Source organism: Syngnathoides biaculeatus, chromosome 5 (assembly GCF_019802595.1).
Source record: "Syngnathoides biaculeatus isolate LvHL_M chromosome 5, ASM1980259v1, whole genome shotgun sequence".
In the NCBI taxonomy this organism is placed as follows: Eukaryota; Metazoa; Chordata; class Actinopteri; order Syngnathiformes; family Syngnathidae; genus Syngnathoides; species Syngnathoides biaculeatus.
The window spans coordinates 8,378,934-8,392,814 of NC_084644.1; the positions used below are offsets into that span (position 1 = coordinate 8,378,934).

At 37.8% G+C, this 13,881-nt stretch overlaps 1 protein-coding gene and 1 long non-coding RNA gene across 4 annotated transcripts in view; one reads left to right on the plus strand and one right to left on the minus strand.

Annotated features, from left to right (window-relative positions):
• The window catches only part of etv1 (ETS variant transcription factor 1), a 26,032-nt gene continuing 12,151 nt past the window's right edge, over nucleotides 1–13,881 (plus strand). For 2 of the 3 annotated variants that reach the window (XM_061819525.1, XM_061819526.1), the window contains exons 1-4: nucleotides 1–82; nucleotides 1,460–1,515; nucleotides 2,837–2,927; nucleotides 7,986–8,039. In XM_061819525.1, coding sequence (XP_061675509.1) covers nucleotides 2,867–2,927; nucleotides 7,986–8,039 — 115 coding nt within the window. In that variant the 5' untranslated portion in view covers nucleotides 1–82; nucleotides 1,460–1,515; nucleotides 2,837–2,866. Of the gene's footprint in view, nucleotides 83–1,459; nucleotides 1,516–2,836; nucleotides 2,928–6,607; nucleotides 6,661–7,985; nucleotides 8,040–13,881 lie in introns of those variants that run through there. The other variant, XM_061819528.1, reaches the window with a different exon arrangement.
• Nucleotides 12,620–13,881, minus strand: part of LOC133500614 (uncharacterized) — a 17,692-nt gene continuing 16,430 nt past the window's right edge. Inside the window, exon 3 of the long non-coding RNA XR_009794986.1 lies at nucleotides 12,620–13,238. This is a non-coding gene — a long non-coding RNA (uncharacterized LOC133500614). The remainder of the gene's footprint in view (nucleotides 13,239–13,881) is intronic.

Genomic DNA, 13,881 nt, shown 5'->3' on the forward strand with positions numbered 1-13,881 from the left:
GAAAAGAGGAGAATTTGTGAGAGGTCATCAAACGACAGAAGGAGAAAGTTGATGAAGTCCAACCTGGCGACGGACGCCGAAGGTAATTTCACGGCCGCTAAACATTTTAGCTGCAATCCAATTGTTCGGGTTTTTTTTTTTCTCGCGCATCTCCATTGCAGCGGCCTTTATTTTGAAAAAGCTTTTGTTTTGTTTTTTTTATGCACAGTCAAGGTCCAAAGTGTTCTCGCCGTATATGTCACGGATCCAAATAGGCGCTCCAATGTAAACTCAGTCCAAGTACATGATAAATGGGTCTTTTTCTTTTTTTTAAGGGGATACAGTAATCCCTCACTACTTTGCAGATCACCTATCGCGGATTCGGTGCATCGCGGGTTACTGATTACTCCCCCAGCCCAGAAAAAAGCTGGATCGCTATGTACTAATGCGCCATCCCCAGCAAGACGACAACGACATATAAAGCGAGAAAAAAAAAAAAAAAAAAACGCCATTTACCCTTACTTCGCGGTTTTTCACTTTTCACGCGTGGGTCTGGTTCCAATTTACAGTGAAAAATGAGGGATTACTGTATTTCTCTATGAACTCTGGTCAAATGTCCACAATCAAAATTAATTTTAAGGTCAAATATTTGTTAGTTTTACAAAAAGGAAAACAATGTTAGATCTTTCAATCCGTCTATCCATCCAAGTTTTTACAAATAGTCACGTAGACTAGGTTCAAACAAGCGTAGGTCTTCAGAAAAGAACTCTAAGCTTTATTATTATTATTATTATTATTTTTTAAGAAATTCAATCTAAGGTGTCAAAGCTAGACATTTTCCAGCTCTACTTTAGTTTAAAAAAAAAAAAAAAAAAACAGCCCCCCTGAAAATAGTTATTCAATTTGTTTGTTTTTCCGGACATTTGGTCCATCTGAATTTCTTGAAACTGAGGTTTATGAAAAGTAACAAAACAAATTCACAAAATATATACTGTACAGGTCTTTTTGAAAAGTGCTCAATGAGCTTTAGTAATCTAACCGCATGGAAAATGTCCACTTTGAGCAACCAGCGGCCATGATAAAAAAAATTGTAGAGGTAATTTTACAAAAAGTAATGATCCAAAAGTGCACCTTTACTTGAGACTAAGTTGTACGACAAGCAACGTCGACGAGCTGCAAATATATACAGGTCATGTCAAAAATGGCATATATTTCTACGAGCTTTAACCTCAGTTGCCGTTTTAGGCAAATCAAATATTCAAAAGAAAACGAAATCCATAACTTTCTTGTCTGTTGCTTCCGGCATGTGAGCGGAAAGAACCAAAGTTCTCAACGCATTTTCAAAATGAAAACACTTGCAAGGAGCAAGCAGTCGCTAACACCTGAGTATCCGACCGATGTCGCGAACTACGTTTCGCACCCTTAAAATTAAGGGCACTTGTCTGAAATAGTGCCTCTGGTTTTCTGTTTTTTGGCGCAGTTATCCAGAGCTTGTCCAGGACCTGAATGGACTGCAGGAGGCCTGGTTCGCAAAAGGTGAGTGTCACGGCAGAAGGGGGTGATGGGTAATTCTATTATAAATGTGGACTTTTCAAATTTGACAAGAAATTGCAGTTGTTTGTGGGCAAATCAGCACAATATGGATTATTTACAACTCTATAAAAATGTACACGTTCAATTCATTCCGACACCACTCTTGGGTCTTAAAATGCTTCTACCTCAAATCATCTTCCCCTATTGAAATGAATGGAAATGCAATTTATCCATTCCCCCCACCCCCATAATTTTTTTTTAAAAAAACTTTCATTATTTTTGTTTTTGAAACAAGAAATTGGACTCAACAACGCTATATTGTGTAAAACCACAATAATGGCATTTGCCCTACAAAACACAACTGTACCTAATATAGTGTCCTTACTTCTTCTTCTGTGGTGTGTGCTTGTAGTTGTCAAACCGGCATAACCGGGAATTAGCATCTGATATTGTCCCTCCACCGCAAGGAAACCAATTTTCAATTGATTTGATTGAATTGATTTGTTTGAAGTTTGCTGGTAGCATCTAGCGGTTGGAGCTTGAAGCACATTTGTATCTCAAATTCTTGCTCTTATCTCAAGACAATAACCCAATCATTTATCTGTCCTTTAAATTCCCACAAACGTACCTTTTCTTTTTTAAAAAAAACACTTTCGCTTCCAATTGTTTGAGTGTGAAACTCACCATAATCGCTGCTAATCAAGATTAAACATGGACGGGGGTGGGGTGTTGAAATATACAAGGGTCTTCAATATTTTTTTGCTCTCATGAAAAATTATTGCCAGGGATTCCGAACCTACATTGAGCAACATTGAACATGTACAGCCGGGCGGGGGGGTGTTGCGGTTCCACACCCGACGTGGCGGTCCAATTACGAAGAGGCACCTGCATACATTAGCGGGGGTCTTGCGGTGGGGCGGGCGGGGGTCTCGCGGTTGAGCGAGGAGCTTCTAGCAGTGGGAGTGTCATCGCAAATTAGCTGCGCGGCGCTCACCGTCAGCTCGGCTTTTTGGCGGGAGCAACTGCGCCGCCTCCCTCTCTCTCTTTCTCTCTCTCTCTCTCTCTCTCTCTCTCTCTCTCTTCCTCTTCTCCATCATCTCCAGCTGCACCATCACCTTGTCTGCTTCAATTCCTCCTCCCGCTCCTCCTCGCCTGCACAAAAAAAAGAAGAATGGATCTACCCGCTTTTTCCTCACACGTTGAAACAGAAAGAGACTTTAAAAAAAATTTTTTTTTTTTGGTCTCGCTTTGTGGTGTTAAAAGTTTTCTCCGGCGTACTTTTTTTTTCGTGTGTGTTTTGAAATGCTTTTCCTCCCATGGCAAGACTGGCTCACTGCGCTGTGAGTGAGACGGGATGCTTCAGGATTTAAGCGCCAGCGTCCTCTTTCCGCCGTGTCTGCAGCATCCAACTTTTGGTTAGTGGAACTCTTCTCGACTTTTGTTTAAGGCTCAACTGAAGCTTTTCACTTGTTTCGTCTTGTTGAAATGAAATTTCAGACTGCGTTTGAATTGCTCTTGATACATTTGATACTTTATTCTGAGACATTTTAAAGCTTGTTTTCTCAACAAAAAGGTTAGTTGAAAATTAATGTAAATTTATGAACGCATGTAAGTCATTTTAAAACTCAAAAGATATAGGGCACCCTTACGAAGTTAACATTTTACAACAAAACGTATTGATTGACGTGTGAAAAAGATTTTTTTTTTTAATTCCTCATTTATAGCATCGTGCTCAAATCAAATTTTGTCAATGACTGTATCAGAAGATTTTTTTTTCTTGACTGCCATGAAATTAGATGAAATGTTCCCTGTATTAGGTCAATTATGCTCACCCAATTTTTTTCTATTTTCCAAATGCCAAAATATTGAAAGAAGGGTTTTTTAGACAAAAATCTATGAAAGTACAGTCGACAGTCTAAAGTACATACAGTACATATACACATATACATATACACATATATATGTACTGTACTGTGATGATAGATAGATAGATAGATAGATAGATAGATAGATAGATAGATAGATAGATAGATAGATAGATAGATAGATAGATAGATAGATAGATAGATAGATAGATAATGTATTATTTATACGGTATACATACATTTTTAAGTACATTGTTGCATGCAAAAAATGATAATACAACAACGACAATATTATGCTGTCTAAAATTTGTTCCCACAAATGACTGCAATCTTATATGAACATTGATTTAAAAGAAGTCCACAATAATGGTATAGTTATTTTGAAGTGTGGACACAAATTTAAGCAAAAACAATATCACTTGTGGAAATTTAAAGGTTGTTTTTTTATGGACGTGGAAATAATTTATAAATATATTTTTGGTTTTCTTTTGCCACAGATGGGTGCATTGTATTAGATAAATATTGACTGAAGTTTATGATATAATTGGTTTTAAATGTAAAGATAAAGAAGCTGATTTATGAGATTTCATTTATTAATTTCTGATGGATTTTAGCTGTTTTTGGGCTTAATACTTTATCTTTTAGTAGCGATTTCTCTCTCTCTCTCTCTCTTTTTTTTTAAAGAAATCTATCTACATCCATCATATATTTATTTAAATCAAGTATAAATTAGATCTGTGAAGATTTACCATAATTTCTTGATTGTGTGTAAATCATTTTCAAAACAAAACACCTTGCTTAAATAAAAATGTTTTATTTTTTTATATGTAATTTTTCTTCTATTTTATTTTATTTTTTTCAAAAGTATTATTTCTATGTTGTCACCAAATGGCTGCACACACCGCAAATGTATAAGTCCACAGTTCTAGTATGGTTATTATAAGCCAGAATATTGATATATTTTTTTTTAATGTAGTGACTTGCTGAGCCAAGGTATTTTTAATAATAATAATAATAATAATTCACCTCTCATGTGTCTGGAGGCATCACTCTCCTTGTGAAACAACTTTAAAAATACCTTTTTTCATCTTTTCATGGGGGAAAAAAAAGGAAATTTGACAGCCAACGAAATTGTTGCATATTAAATGAATATTTCATCTCGGCTCAGGATGTGACTTACGACGGCGACGACGGCTCTTAACTTCCTGTCTGTTAAAAGCGGAGATTTATTCGTGGAGGTAATTGGAAGGACGAAGTTGAGGAGCGGCAGCAGCGAATATCCCGGTCGACGGAACTTTTGTCAGCTGCCGTTTCATTTCGCGCTTTAACCCCGACTGAGTGAAAGAGCTTACCCAGTTTTATCAATGGCGTTTTTTTTTTTTTTGTTTGTTTTCTTTTCGGGGGGGAACGACGACCAACTGTCGGTGACTCATTTGCGCCGCACTTCCTTCCTTCCTGTGTACGTTTGTCACCCCTCAAGGTGTGCGAGCCGCGTGGGGAGCGGCCAGACGTTGGCGCAGGTGCTCCCAATTTCCGAAAAGTGTCCAATTTTTGGACATTTTTAAACGTCAAGCTTGGTCTGCCACAACCTTTTGTTTTGAATTCGCCTTTTGCTATGACAGAAAACCTTTTTTTTTTTTTTTTTAGCAGCCACAACTTCATATTTGAAAAAATAAAAAGTGTGGATAGTCCTAAAAATGCTTTTGACTGACCATTTTGAGTCATTTCTAGATCAAAAGTACCTTAAATATGAAACATAACCCTAACCCTAACAAGAATTTTTGAGCTTTCCAACTTGGGTGGTGTGCTTCCAAATGTTAGCAGTCTCCTAAATCCCATTTTTCTTTTTTTTTTTTTTTTTTTTACAAATACACTTTTAAAAGCTTTTATTTTGTTTTTGCCACAATAGTGTCATTATATGAAAACATACATAATTTAAGTATGTCATCTTCTAGAAATGTTATTGACCAATCATTTTGAGCATGTATGGGATAAAAAGTACCTAAAATGTTTGGCGCAATAAAATAGATCTATGGAAATTTACCATAATTTCTTGAATGTGTAAAAAAAAAAATTCAAAACAAAACACCTTGCATAAATTTATTTTTTTTATTTCTATTTTTTTTCCCCCATTTTATTTATTTATTTATTTATTTTCTATTTTGGCACCAAATGGCTGCGCACATCACAATTTATTATTTTTTTTCAAGCTTTGAAGTTATAAAATACTTTAATTTGTCATTATTTAATATATAAACACAGTAGGAAGGTGGATGGAAAAAAAACGTTTTTTTTTTCAGTTGTACTTCATCATTTTGGGGACAAAAATAATATCCAATGAGAATTTTCTTTCACAAATGCAAAATGTGCAAGAAGTGTTCAAAAAATGTATAATGATGGAATTGTTGGTTTTTCATAGTATAGTATCCCTTTTTTAATATAAATACTGATTTTATTATTTTATGTATGTATATTTTCATCCTTGAGACCAAAAAAACTGAAATGATGAAATGCTTGTCATTCATGCCAAAATTATTGTGGGGGAAAAAAACAAGTCAAAAATAAATTAAAACAAATTAATAAAAGGGGTATAGTAGGATTTTTATACATGAAATAGTGGCTGATTTGTTATTTTTTTCAAGCTTTGAGGCTGTAAAATACTTGAAATTGTCATTTTTTAAATACACAAACACAGCAGGAAGGAGGACAAAAAAAAATCATTTTTTTCCCCAGTAGGAATTCATCATTTGGGGTACAAAAATAATATCCAATGAGGATTTTTTTTCACAAATGCAAAATATGCAAAAAGTGTTTTAAAAAATATGAAATGATTGGTTATTCATAGTATATTAACCTTTTTTAAATATAAATCGTGATTTTATTACTTTATGTGTGTATATTTTCATGCTGGAGACCAAAAAAACCTGAAATGATGAAATGCCTGTCCTTCGCGCCAAAATGATTGTGGAAAAAAAACGAGTAAAAAATAAATGAAAACAAATTAATAAAAGGGGCATATTGGATTTTTATATATGAAATAGTCATCACTATTGTGGTATTTTTATCATCCTTTCAAAAGTGTAAAGGTTTTTTTTTTTTTTCAAGATCTACTGTAAATATGATTCACATTAATGAAATGTTTACTACAAAATGGCGTAAATGACCAAATGAAACGTTTTGGCTTCTTCCACAACAATTTTTTCAGCTATTTCTCCTGTCGTCATATTCAGCCAATTCCGGATGAAACGTTCCCGCCTGGTGACGATTGGCCGACGTGCCGCAGGTTTGTCTAAATTAATAAATAAGCAAACAAGTAATAGCGAGCTGACACTTAAATTGTGTCGCGATCGTCTCATCCAGAGTGAAAATTAATGAGAAAAAAAAACAACAACAATGAAGAGCGGGCAAGTCGAGACGCGCTACGCTAATTTAGCGTGTATAAATAGATCTGATCACGGCCGCGTTCGAGATGAATTATTGCTCCGTTCCGGGGTTGGGGAATTTCCATTTTGGGGGGGAAAAAAGGGAAGAGCCAAACGGACAGGTGTACAGGTAGCATTCGGCGTAGCGGGGGAAGCTAATTAGAAGATGCTAACAATGGGAGGCTGGACTGTGGCGTGCCAGGAAGTGCTGGGTGGGACCGACTCGTGCGCTCTCCTACCTGATGAAAAGTGCATTCATTAGCCACATTTTTTTGGCAATTATTTGCCTCCGTGACCCTCCCTTCACTCAAATGACACTGGACCACGTTCCGCACGCGGAGTCGAATACCATCTAATACATTTTTAAAAAAAGAGCGAAAAAATGGCCTTCACATAGAATATTACCTAGTAATAAAATAATAACAATAAACATTGGGCAATTCATGTATTTAAATTAGTTGTTTTTCCAAGGCAGAATTTTTCAATTGGAAAAGACTTGAAATTACAAAAAAATACATTTGTATTTAATATATAATGTTTTAAAACCTACATTAAAAAATGCACATTATTATTTGTACAGTATATATTATTTTTAATCTTATTTTTTAGGAGTTATTTATTTTATTTATATTGGCAATGGCTTTGAAATATTTATGTTACTATAGATGTTTTATTTATTTTATATAATAATTGATGAAAAAAATCACAAACTCTAAAAATTACCATTTAATTATACGGGGCAAATATTACAAGGAACATGTTTTTCTTTTTTTTTCAACATTTTTTTTCTTTAAATAAACAATATTATTATTGCGACCTAAGCACGGCGCTGAAAGGAGCCAGTTGAATTTGCTTCATTTCTTCAATTCTTCATTTTGATTTCCTATTCTGGAAACCAATCAAGTCGCTCTTTTGGTCACTGTTATTATTCTTGTCATTATTATTATTATTATTGAATATGAAGACAGTATTTTTGCCCCCCCCCCCCCAGCTCCCACATTGAAGCGTGCGGAGCGTCTTTGTGGCTTACAAGAAGAAAGACAAAGCTGACGAAGTTCCGTCTTGTTATTCACTTGGGGGTCTTTGGGGGTGGGGGGGGGTAGAGGGAGAGGGGGGGGGGTTGGACTCTGGATCAACATCACAAACATCTTAAGGTGTCTTGTCTCGTCTTCTTTTGTGCCTGCAGCTCAAGTTCCCGACAATGACGAGCAGTTCGTCCCAGACTTCCAGACTGAGAACTGTGAGTGCGCCCACCACTCGGTGTGCTTATTTGCATAGGGATGATTATTGTTTATAGAGGATATTTTTAACATTGGGAGGGGCAGGTTGAGTGTCACCTGATTTTGTGGGGGGCGGGGGGGGGGCACTAAAAGGGAGGAGACGGGGGTGGGGGATGTTTGTTTTTTGTTTTTTTTTCCAGAATACAAATGTTCTCATCTCACAAGACACCCCCCTCCTTGACCTTTTTTTTTTTTGTTGTTTTTTCATAAACATCCTTCTTGTGCACACCTTCCTCTAAATCGGGATTTTTTTCTTCTTCTTCTCGTCTTTTTTTGGCCGTTATTCTGCGCAATGAAAGCGCGTTTGCCCGCGACATTTCTAAGAATACGCCGGATGGAAATTGAAGGCGACGCGTTAGTGTCGGTTGGTCGCTTTGCCATACGATTTGGCAAAGGGGGCCAGAAAAGGAGCGAAGGCCCATGGGAGGGGGGTCGGTGGGGACCACCGGAGAGAGCACATGTCTATGGGATGGGGCGCCTTTAGCCAAAATGACAGCAAACGCGTATTCCCGATGTCCTTTTTGCCAAGAAATTTTGGACATATTCACGTCATGTGTGTCATAATTACAATAATAATCCTAACCCCCGACGGCAGGTTGAAGGGCATCATTCATCATCATCATCGAATTTGAGCCAACCCGTCTATGAAAACTGAATGCATGAAAAAGTCTCGACGAGCCACGTTCGCGGAATTGAGCGTTAGCGCCACGCAGATCTGAATAAGACAAAATATGAATAATCATTGAGTTGTACAGTCTTAAATTAGATCAACGTGGCCTTAAAAAGTGTCCCAAATTGGACTTTGAGCTCCGCGTTGGCGCGTTTAACTTGTTTGGAATTTCTGGCGGGTTCCTGTTGGCATTTCGGGTCCCCAAAACAATGGGTGGTACTCTTTTTTTTTTTTTTTTTTTTTTCATTTTTACATATCTAATATTTTTTTTTTCTCTCCGACTTAAAATGACACATCAAGAGCTTAAAGTTGATTATGCTTTAATGACAAAAAAAGGCTTAAGACAAGCTGTTTTGAAACTACTTTTAGCGTTTGCGACCCCCCCCCCCCCCGCTTTTAAAGGCTGTACTCTGATCTTGGCTTCTTTATTGATTGATTTATTGACAAAGAAAGCGTCAATAAGAGCTTATTTAAGCCATCACATTTCATTTAAATCATAATTTCGCGACACTTTTTTTTTCTCAACTCAAAAGCCTTATGATTACTTAAATATATCACTTATTTTTGTAACATTCACATTGACTGCGCACTAAAAATAATAATGATAAAAATGGAAACCATATACGGCAAATATAAAGACATAGCAATGTGATAACTTTTAGTCATCGAATTGCAAAATCTGGATGAAACTTAAATGATTGGTGACTTTTATTAATGAGTCAAAGCCAGGAAAAAAGTACACGCAAAGAAAAAGGATTAGAGTACTTTTAATCGATAATTTACTACATTGATAAAAATTCCAAAAATACAAAGAATTGGTTAAAAAAAAAAAAGTTTGCATACTCATCTATTGTTTGTTTTTGTTTAGTATATCGGTGGACATTTGTACACTAATACTTCCCGTTGACCTTTGAACCTTTCGAAAATGACATCCTGGGTTTCAAGTTCTTTAACCAAGATGATGGATGCTCATTAGAGGGACTCGTATGCTTCGGTTGAACGTTGTTTTATTTCATTTTAATTTTGTTAATCCGGATACAGCAACCGATGACAGATTCTGCCAACCTGGCAGCATACAAAAGTAAAATATTTTTGAGCGGAGTAAAAATTGTTGTCGGGGCAGCGCAAATTTAATTCTGCTCCTCCATACTGTAGTACAGGGGTGCTTAGACTTTTTCACCCAAAGATCTACTTTTCAAGCAGCCATCCTCTCGCGAGCTACCGACGGGGGGGGGGATTGATGATGATGCTCCCAAATTGTTTTAAGGTTAATATTATGTTGCCTCCTATATTTAAAATACCGAATTAGCTTTTTGTGCACTGTATTGTCTGCACTTTAATCCTGGATCATTCTGCACTTTCTACTTTGACTTGAGACCAGGCCTTTCCCACTCGGAAAAGAGAAAATCTTGTCCAGTTTAACCACTTTTTCATACTCTGACAGTCATTGCATCTTAAAACAACAGCATTTCTTTTTTTAACGTTCTCCATTAATATCAAAAGTAAACATAAGCAGCATGTCTAGCTCGTCTTTGCTCTACGTTGCCCACACTGTGTTGCTAACTAAAGCAGCGGTGGTGGTGGACGCTGTCATTTTCGAACACATTGATTGGCTGCGTAAGTACTGTAACATTTGTAATTATGAGTGTACGTCTTTAAGAGCGGGGGGCGGGGGGGGCGTGTAAGGTAAACTAGGAAAAAGGCAGAGTTCCATGTGCTGCCTAAAAGAAACCAGTGGCTTTTTCTTTTCATTTTTTACAGTACGTATGTGAATTGTACGATTGGATGTAACAACCATTCATCCCTCACTCATTGAATCACATTGCAAAATGCCACAAACTGAATAGCCAGATGTTATACTTTCAATTTGCATTGGATTATTATTTTTTTTTTATTTTTACGCACAACGCAGAATATCTGTGAAGAGACTGCATCAGCGGTGCACAATTGCGCACATGCGCAGTTTAGAGGGAACATTGGCTGACGTGTTTTTTTTTTTTTTTTGGCACGCCATCCCACGATCGACCAATACCGTTGAAGTACGATAGTATGCTAGTTTAGGTAGCGTGAATGGTAATCACTGTTAGCTTATCTAATGTATGCATTATATAGTAACATTAACTTCACAGATTTTTGTTATTACATGGTTTTATTCAACATTTTGGTGTTTTTTAAAATCTAATGATTGCACCCAACTTCAACCGGGAGTGATAAATTTAGACCGAGCGAGTCTTTATTTCCTCCAGGTGATGTTATCTGGCAGTTTTCCATTTTTGACAGCGAGAGAGCGAGAACGGGCACTAAGGAATAATTGGGAAAGTATTCCGTTTAAATGTGTGTGTGGTAAAAAAATACGCGTCGATATGGATATTTGGATGAAGCCTTCCACTGCCAGTACTTAAGAAGTAGAAGCAGTTCGGTGTAAATCCCGCGGAAGAGGTCAGGGCGACGGTCCGGTCGTCCTTCAGGAGCGCCGCCGACCATCTGAGCGGCGATGTTGGCACGCTGGCGGGCCGCTGACAGATGGCGCCATGGTTGGGCATCCCGACGCCACCTCTCCCATATGGGTTTCTATACCACGGGCCCGATTAGACAAAGATGATGGATGAAGTCGACGTACGCAAAAAAAAAAAAAAAAAACACTCCCAAGAAAAATAAATGCGCCTCCGTTTTAAACAGCTCCCGGATTCTATTATAGCAAGGTTGAATCTTCTTTCATTTTTTCATTTTTTTTTTTTAAGTCCGTACCGCAAAAAATAAACCCACCCTGCTACTGTAAATACTCGCCGAGACCGCAGCTTGGAAATAAACTAGTGCACAACGTGTACACTGTAGCTTGAAGCACATTTGTGAAAGGAGGCCTTGTTTGGAGTCTTGACTGTAAAAATTGAAATATCGGTCGTCGTCGCACCCCCCCCCAGGCCCGTTTGGAATCGTGCAAAATATGCAAGACACAGTAGGGAAAGCACATAACAAAATGTTTTAAATGTAATTTTACCGCTCGTATATGCATTCATTTCTCATCGCGCATTTCCTCACCACGGTCGCATAGAATATGAAATTGCCATCGGTGGACATTAGCGCGGGCGACCAGTCAAAAGTTTTACAACACACCAATTAATCCATTTTCTTTGCCGCTTATCCTCACGAGGGTCGCGGGCAGTGCTGGAGCCTATCCCAGCTGCCGTAGGGCAGGAGTCGAGGTACACCCTGAACTGGTCGCCAGCCAATCGCAGGGCACGTAGAGACAAACAGCCGCACTCACAATCACACCCAGGGGCAATTTATAGTGTCCGATTAATGTTTCATGTTTTGGGGATGTGGGAGGAAACCGGAGTCCCCGGAGAAAAAACCCACATAGGCACGAGGAGCACATGAAAACTATAAATAAATATAGAAAAAAATATATAAATAAATAAATAAATATGTAATATTTTTATTACAATACATACCAGATTTTATATCATGTACAGTAGTGGTCAAAATAATAGCAGTCCAATGTGATTAACAAGATAATCCACATTTTCAATATATTTCTTTTATTCAATTAATGTTGCATGTTTTTGGGGAAGTGGGAGGAAAGTGGAGTTCCCGGAGAAAACCCACATGGGCACGGGGAGAACATGCAAACTCCACACAGGCGGGGATCGAACTCGGGTCCTCAGAACTGTGAGGCCAACGCTTTACCAGGTGATCCACCGTACCGCCCCATTTTTATAAATTAATAATTTCATTTTTAATAATTTTTTTCGACTCTGATCCAAACCAACTCGATAGGGTTTCGGCCTGGCGACTGCAGACCGGAGACTGTCTCTTGTAGCACTCTTTTACCATTTGTAAAATGTCCAATTATTCATTGAATATGAAGTATTTGACTTTTAATTTTTTTAATTAAAAAAACAAAAAACAAACACTGCACAGACTGCGACATTCTTAAACGTTCGAGGTTGCGATGATTCCGGACTTTCAAACGGCTACTTTACAAACACGTGGAGCAGCAGCACATACAAACGGCTCTTAATAACAAAAGACGACTAAACACTAAAACGTTCAACCAGACCATAAATTAGAAAACAGATCTTTAAAAACATTTTTTTTTTCTTTTTTCATTTTTGGGGGTTTTCAATGAGCAGCAACGCACACAAACGGCGCTTCTTTTCCTTTTAGCTCGTCCGCTATAACGGACACGGGCGCACATTCTCGTCGCTAGTATTAGCACGGTAAATATCCGAGTGACTTTCGGGTCGTCTTTCCGGCCGTAACGTGTCGGACTTGGACTTGGACTTGGCGGTCGTCTTCAATGTCACGCTGGCGCGGGTTAGGGTGAGCAGCATGGTGGAAGCGTGGAGAAGGAAGAAGCTTCTTCTTTGTCTCATCTCCACAGATGCTTACCATTAGCATAACTTAGCAGGGAAGTGCGGAGGTGTAAAATGAGGCCACACGTTTTGTCTCCGCCGCCGCGCTGCCATTTAACAACGAAGGCCGGCACCTACAGTAGGTGAAAATGAAATTGAAGATTTTTTTCCACCCTTTGCCAAAAAAGCTTTTTTCCTCTCTTCTTTTTAAGGGGAAAAAAAAAAAATGAATGAACCGAGCGAGAATCTGCCAAATACGGGCGGCAAAAACACACCATTTGAACCTGAGAATGTCCAACATGTCGCAGCCAAGAACTCAGTAATTACCAGGAAATGTTTGGGCTTTTTTTTTTTTTTTTTTTTTTTAATAGCCATTTTTAGTGAATGAAAGTCTGCCATTTTGGTTGTGACCATTTTGACCATTTCCAGAGTTGCTTTGAAGACAAACTCATCTGGAGCCATGTTGGGAATTGTTCCCTATGAAGAGAGTTTTGGGGGTTTTTTGTAGCGCTTTTTGACCTTGTAGATCCGACCCGCCACATCATTTTTTTGGGTGGACACCCAAACGAGCATTTCTACTTCAAATTTCCAATTTAATTTTTGCTGAAAATCCAGACCCAAAAAATTGTGCGTATTTTCTTTAACTTTTACACGTTTTCAAATTTCACTATTCAGATTTTCTTTTATTTTTTTTTAAACTCATCCTCCTTTATGCACTTGAAAAGCTCCCATTTTACCTGTTTTTGTCCTCAGGTCAATGCAATAATGAGTTGAGGA